General features: G+C 33.4%; 1 protein-coding gene across 1 annotated transcript; it reads left to right on the top strand.

The window, feature by feature from the left end:
• The first annotated feature begins 626 nt into the window (after positions 1-626).
• LOC110607689 lies at positions 627-3,653 on the top strand. Its single transcript, XM_021746834.2, has 5 exons — positions 627-833; positions 938-1,055; positions 1,147-1,573; positions 1,895-2,019; positions 2,930-3,653. The coding sequence occupies exons 2-5, from the start codon at positions 978-980 to the stop codon at positions 3,395-3,397; spliced, it is 1,098 nt and encodes a 365-aa protein (XP_021602526.1). The 5' UTR covers positions 627-833; positions 938-977; the 3' UTR covers positions 3,398-3,653.
• Positions 3,654-7,325: the final 3,672 nt, after the last annotated feature.

Below are 7,325 nucleotides of genomic sequence, written 5' to 3'. Positions count from 1 at the left end.
CAGTTGCTTTTTGGTGTCTTCCTCCTTTGGGATGTATCAAGCTAAATAGTGATGTGCCTTGATTGGATTAGTTTTTTCTTACTACTATTGCTGTGATAGATACAGATAGTACATGTAGAATTGTGCATAATATTACTATGCAAGTATGATGTTCTTCTATTGTGGTAGAAAAAGCATGTGCTTTGTTGGCAATAGTCAAAATGTGGGCTTTCAATATATTGTTTGTGAAACTAATTCGGCTTTAGTTTATAATGCTCTTCACAGTTCGCCGTCTGTTATACCATGTGATATTAGAACTTTTATTCTAATTAAACTTCATATTTATTTTCATACCTCAAATATTTTCTTCTAGTGGATTTCCTATTAAGTAAATACGGTTACAAATGTGGTAGCTATGTTTTGCCTATGAAATTTATTATCATTAAATTGGTTGTAATATCAATCATCAGATTTACATTACTTGTTATAATAAAACTTTGCTGCAAGTTGTAGCCCAAATGTTGATTTGTAAGAAAAAAAATATTTCAAAAAAAAATCCAAGAGATAATAGGGAGGGGTACAGAAACGGTGCGTATTGACGCGAGTCCGACCGCCGAACCAAACAAAACCTGCATTAATCGGGTGAAGAAAACAAATAACTTGGTCAACCTCTCTCTGCATCTCTTTCAGTCTCAGTTTTATTTTTTCAGCTAAAGTATTGAACCCTAAATTCAAATTTTTCGTTGCTCCTTCTCTTCTCTTAGTTTAAGCTCGATGAGAAGCAGAGCTACTGTGGCCAAGGATCCAACCACGATCTTACGAAATAGAAGGACTAAAACGTTGTCGTGTTCTGGGTCAGTTTTCTCTCTACACTCGTCAGTCTTTACTCCTTCATTTGCTCCGTTTCTTTCAACTCTATCAATTTGTAAACTTTTGTGTTCTAATCTTGTGCAAGCAGAGCTTTTTGATAGAATAAAGAATTGGGTTTGCCTCAGAATATGGAAACAAACCGATTTCTTTATCTGGGTATGATTCTTCTGTTGCTTACAGTTGACTTCTCTTTCGTTGATTCGAAGGTAACTAATGAAGAAATAACCTTAATTATGTCTTTTGTATTGCTTAATATATTATGGTGTAGGCATAATTGGTTATGGATTATTGAACTAGGCAACTGTGAGTGCAAAAAATGATTTAGATCCACAATCAAATAACACAACTGGTTCGACTGAGCAAGCAGGTGAAACGGGCTCAGTTTCAGATTCTAATGGATCTCATAAAGAACAGAAAGATAAAGGAAATCAAGAGAATAAATTAAAGGAGGGTATTGATGATGGCAAGAAAATTCATGAGAATATGAATGGCCAATCTGGGTCCAAAAAAACAGACAATGTAGTAAAGGATGTGAATAACTTGAACGAGAAATTGCATGGTGAGAGTGATGATAGTAAAAAGAAGACCAAGCCAAAAGAGAGTGGCGATGGGGAGGAGCCAGGGCACACGACAAAGGGTTCCCATGTTGAAGAATGTGATCCATCTAACAAGTGTGTGGATGAGGATAGCAAGTTGGTTGCCTGTTTAAGAGTACCGGGAAATGGTATGTTGTTCACTTTTCTTAATACATACATGTTTGATCATTGTTTTGCTAATGGTAGTTGTTTTGCCGATTTAATCTGTTGCCTGCTTTCATACAAAGAAATTATAGATTTTCATTTGGAGTATGAGATAAATGTGTAGCTAAATGTTGTCTTCTATTAGAATATGAGAATAATGGATTGGAGTTAACAGCTGTAACATGTTGTAATATGTCAATGAGCATGAATTTCATTAAAGTTATGAGTTCCCTGATCTTTTGTAGTATCTTTTAGCATATGGATTTGCATTGCATATGTGGATTTACTTCTTCTTTTATTTCCAGGTGCACAATATTCACTTTTAGTTCAGAATAAAGGGAAAAAACCTCTCACAGTTACTATTTCTGCTCCGGATTTTGTTCAACTGGAGAAAACACAACTTCAGCTCCAAGAAAAACAAGACGAAAAGGTATTTCTGTGAAATATGGTAGTTGGTGTGTTGGTTTTGGAGGCATCCTGACCACCAATAATTGCTATGTATCTAGTATTGATTTATGACCAAATCGCACTCCAGATACTTCTTTTTCAAATTAGTTGTTTGTGCAAATAGGCAGGAGGAAAATCTAAAAGAAAAGGAAATGAATTAAGAATTTCAAAATGGAGCATGTAGCTTCATGCAAGTCTTAGTAGCAGACTGTAGACCATATTGATAACTGCAACAGATGTTGCAACCTCATTAACAAAGATATATGAAACAGGGCAGAGAGTACTACTTGAAACCACTCTAAGCATGACATCTTATTGGTGGTGTATAAAAATGATCCCTTCATGGATTTATTAAATCAACAAGCCTCACATATTTAGTTATTTGGATCTACATTTTGGAGCTTTAAACCAAAAGAAATGAGCTTTCTCCCAACTTCTGTTGTAATACATACATAGCAGCGCGAAATGGCTATAAACAAGGTTCCCTTTCTTTCTTTCCTTTATCCTCAATGCATTACTTTGTTATAGTAATTTTTTTTCCGCATAGTTCCTGCAAGCAGGGCATGCCATCTACAAATATTGAATACAGGCTTATATGAGACGCTGAAGTTGTGGTTAATTAGTCCTAACATTTTCCATTGGCACATCACACTAGTTAGGTGCTCGGCTTGAGGCATGGTCTGTGAACTTTGTAACCCTTCGTTCCTGTAGTATCCTTATATGCATTATTTATTTTCATTTGTTGTATATAGTTATAATATTTATAATTTTCAATAAGAAAGTTCTGTTGCATATATTTTTGGCATTTCTGGCTTGATTGTCTTGATAAAAATAACCTTGTCATTATTTGTTGTTGACTTGCTTGGTGCATTGTGATTTATGTAACCTTTCAGGTGAAGGTCTCTATCACAGATGGAGGAAGTGACAACCTAATTGTCCTAAAGGCAGGAAAGGGTCATTGCAACCTGGATATAAGGCATTTGATTGCTGACAATTTTGACAAGAAACTTGATAACTCTCACAAATCCAGTTATTTAAATTTTGTTTTGCGAACTCCTACCATTGTTGTACTGGCCATTGCTGCACTTCTAATACTTGCAGCAGGTTGTACATGCATCAGCATCCGGAGGAAGCAATTCGGCACTGGCTCTAAATATCAGAGGCTAAACATGGATCTGCCTGTTTCAGGTGGGGGAAAACCAGAATCTGAAGTCAGTGATGGATGGGATAACAGTTGGGGTGATGATTGGGATGATGAGGAGGCCCCGAAGACACCTTCACTACCTGTTACTCCAAGCTCGAATCTCTCATTGAAAGGCCTTGCCACGCGACGACTGAACAAGGAGGGGTGGAAAGATTAGCCAACTATGGAGGGGGGAAAGGAAGAAAACATCTGTAACTTCCATTTTTCCTCACTCTTTGTTGCCTCTTTAATAGGTAGGCTCCATTTTCTTTTTCCCCAGTTGCCATAGATACCTAAAATGAAGTTTGACAGTTCTATATGCTACTACCACTTCATGCGTATCCTATATAGAATTTTAAAATGTGAACTATTGAGTGATTTTGAAATAGAGTTGAACTAGTGAAATTTCTATAAACTTAGAGACTTGAGAGTAATTCTTTCATGCATTTTTGGTCTTTTCAGCACATAATTTGATGATTACGTTCTGATGAAGTCGCAATGATCTCTCCGTGTTGAGGTCTGGAATTAATGAAATCCTCGAAGTAGGCTTTCCTCAAATTACTAACAATATTTTCAGACACAAAGCAATTCCAAAGATATTGGGTCAGGGCTCAAGTCCAGCCTAAGCACATCAAAACGTAAACTAAATCTTGGTCCTCTCATAGGCTTATGCTTTTTTTAGTCATCTACTTTCGGACCAACCCAAGTTCACGTTGAGTAAAATAAGTTATAAGGAAGACATTTCATGCCTTTGCACTGATTTTTTTTTCTTTCTTTTTTTTTTTTTTAATGTTATCTAGAAATGTCGATTAATGAAAGGTTTCAATTTTCAAGAAATCTTAATCAAAATTGAAAATCATTTTGGGGATAATTCAATTTCCCTTGAGAATATTGTAAAACACATGCAGAGGTGTTTTCATAAAGAGTTAAAAATTGAATGTGGAATCCGAATTAACCCTAATAAGATGGGTACGATAGGTTTTAAACAAATTTAGATACATTTGTATTTCAAATGTTATATTTGTGACAAGTTTAGGCATCTTTGTTCCACAATACTAATTACTTTTTTATGATTCACTTATTAATCTTAAATTGGATTTCATGGTATTGCAAGATTTGTAGAATGTGATCAAGATGTTCAATTTGGAAAAAATAAAATTCACATTGTTATCCTTTCTTGGTGATTTTAGTTTGGAGCAACCCATCTATATATATTTATACTACATATAAAAGTGGGGGGGAAGGGAAATATTTAAACCTTTACATTATTTATACTATTTGTATATATAAATATTTATATAATCTATGTAATTATTATGTATTGTATATACGTTATGGGGTTTGAATATTTAGGTTGGGAAGTGAATTACATTGAAAATTTTATATCAATAATACATGTTATGATTTTTATAATAAAAATATAAATATTAAAATATTTTTTATAATATAATTTTATATTATATTTGAAAGAAATGTAACCCTGTGCAAAAAATTAGAAGAGTAGATGAAAAAAAATGTAAAACAGTTTCAATTTAACTTTATTTGAATAAATTGATTCAATGTCGACTGTCTAGGGGGCTTGTAATTTTTTAATTCTTAGGTGTTGGCATTGTAATTATTTTGTAATTGATGATTTTTGTTAGCATGTGTCATTAGTAATTTTTTTTATTATATAAAATGTTATTAGTAGTTTAGATTTTTATTTCCTGGTAGATCTTTCTATTTATTGACCTGCACTGTATCTCAATTTAGATTATTTGTATATTATTAATTCTGATAAAAATATAATTTTTAATAAATACTTTAATTTTAAATTAAAAGTTAAATCATTATAAAAAATATAAATAATTTGATAATATAAAATTATTAGATAATATCTTTTTTTTATTTACCAATAATTATATTTAAATATTAAAGTGAAAAGTTAATATTTATTATAAATAAATATTTAAATTTTGGTTATATACACTAATAAATAAAATATCAAAATTAAGATAATATTATTAAAATAAACTTAATTTTAATAATATTAAATTATTAAATAAAAAATTTTAATTAAAAATAATTATAAAAATAAATTAATAAAAATAAAATTTAGAATTTATCTCTGCCCTATAAAAAAGCTATAAAATTCTTCCATTTTCTTGCATAATTTTCTTTAATCTACTCGACTTCAATTTTTTTTTTAAAAAATTTAAATTAGATATGACTGAGATTAATACTACATAATAATAGTTCAAAATAAATAATGAGATATCATCACAAAATATGGTCACGTAGTAAGAATCTAATAAATAGAAAATGTAGAAGTAAATGACCCGGACACCTTAAACATTCGAATCATCATCAAAGATCTGTTCTTCCCTCGACAAGCCGAGTCTCGACGCAAAGTTATTATTATCTAGTATAACTCATCATATCCCTAATACGCCTGTAATCGCGGGATTACCAACCTATTTAAGTAATTGACAACATTACCATCAGATTATCAAAAAATGTCATATTCATCTTTATCTTCTTACAGTCTAAAAGGAAAAGAATTACAGAGGTAAATGTATGCTATTTTCTAATACTAAAACTCTAAGCAATTCTTTGCATTCTCTATACTCTTCTATACTGATTTGAGCATCGGAGTGGCTGTCATGGACACCCAGCACCACCTCATATTTTCCTCCTTACAGGTTCTAGCAAATCACAGCACAGTTCTGCTCTGGCCACATCATCAATCTGATCTTTGTAACATTATTTGGTTCTGTTGCCGGAAACTCTTTAGAATTCTCACTATTATTTTGGATTACAATCGATCTTCTACTCTTTTTCTCGGAAAGAAACCTCTCTCATCTCTCACTTCTAAGATGGCCGGTAGTTCACGAGCTGCTGCCAATATTGCTACCAACAAGGGAGTCATCATTTCCTCTACCCCTGACAATAGAGAAAACACATTCCAGTGGTCAATGAAGTAGACCTTAATAATTTAAACAACGAACATATACTTTAGTACATCCAAAGGTTGCAGACTTCCCTCAAGCAGTATAAGGCTCAAGAAGAGGCATAAAAAATAGATCCCAAAAGAAGGGAAGAAGCCTCTGTCAACACCTCAAGGGCTTGGACAGAAGCGATTAAAACATGGTCCAAGGGAAGGGCTGAGTCAAAAGATGAGTTAGACGAGGCCCTAAAAGGCGTCGATTGAAAGCTAATGCGGGCTGTGCAAAGATACCAAAAGGAACAAGAAGAGGATTTCAGCCTAGATGGTATTTCACCTCTTTCAAAAGAGATTTTAGCAAAAACCTTTTCCACCAAGTTCAAGCTGCCTAGCCTGGACAAATATGATAGAATGGCAGACCCTAGAAGCCACCTGGCAATCTTCAAGACGACCATACAGTTTCAGGATGTAAACGATTTGGTGTTATGCTGGGTGTTTCCACAGACACTCATAGGTTTGGCTCAGAAATGGTACCAACATCTGAGCCAGGTTCAATTTAAAATTTTATGCAGTTTATTGCGTTATTTAAATATAGATTTATTACTTGTATACCCCTAAAAAACTTTCTTCTGACTTGCAGAAGATCCATTTGGGTGAATCTTTGAGGAGTTTTATCTCACAATTCAATGCTGAAGCCATACAAGTGGAAGAATTAAATCATGAGATAACATGTGAAGCATTAAAAAAAGAAACCCGCAATGTGATGTAAGCATAACCAACAGCACTGATGAGCTAGCATTGCCTCAAGGACCAATTACAAGGTTGAGATTCAAGAGGTTGAAGGAAGCACTTCAAGGATTCATGAAGGAATATGTTGAAGCTTTACAAGTTCATTTTGAAGTTGAAGAACAATCTGGCCATTCCAAGTCAATTAGGCCGAATATGTCCTTATTGACAATTCAAACTTTGTATTTATAGTGGGTAGTTATTTAGTAGTGGATAGTTATTTAGCAGTTGGTAGTTAACCAGTAGTGGGTAGTTATCCAGTAGTGGATAGTGGCATAGATCATGGATCCATGCAGAGTAGTGGGTAGTGGCATAGATCATGGGTCCATGCATAGTAGTGGGAAGTGGCAAAGATCATGGGTCATTATTTAGGTTATATAAAGCATCTCTTTTTCCA

Source organism: Manihot esculenta, chromosome 1 (assembly GCF_001659605.2).
Source record: "Manihot esculenta cultivar AM560-2 chromosome 1, M.esculenta_v8, whole genome shotgun sequence".
Classification (NCBI taxonomy): Eukaryota; Viridiplantae; Streptophyta; class Magnoliopsida; order Malpighiales; family Euphorbiaceae; genus Manihot; species Manihot esculenta.
Note: the sequence above shows the minus strand (reverse complement) of the source record. Positions and strands in the feature narration are given on the sequence as shown.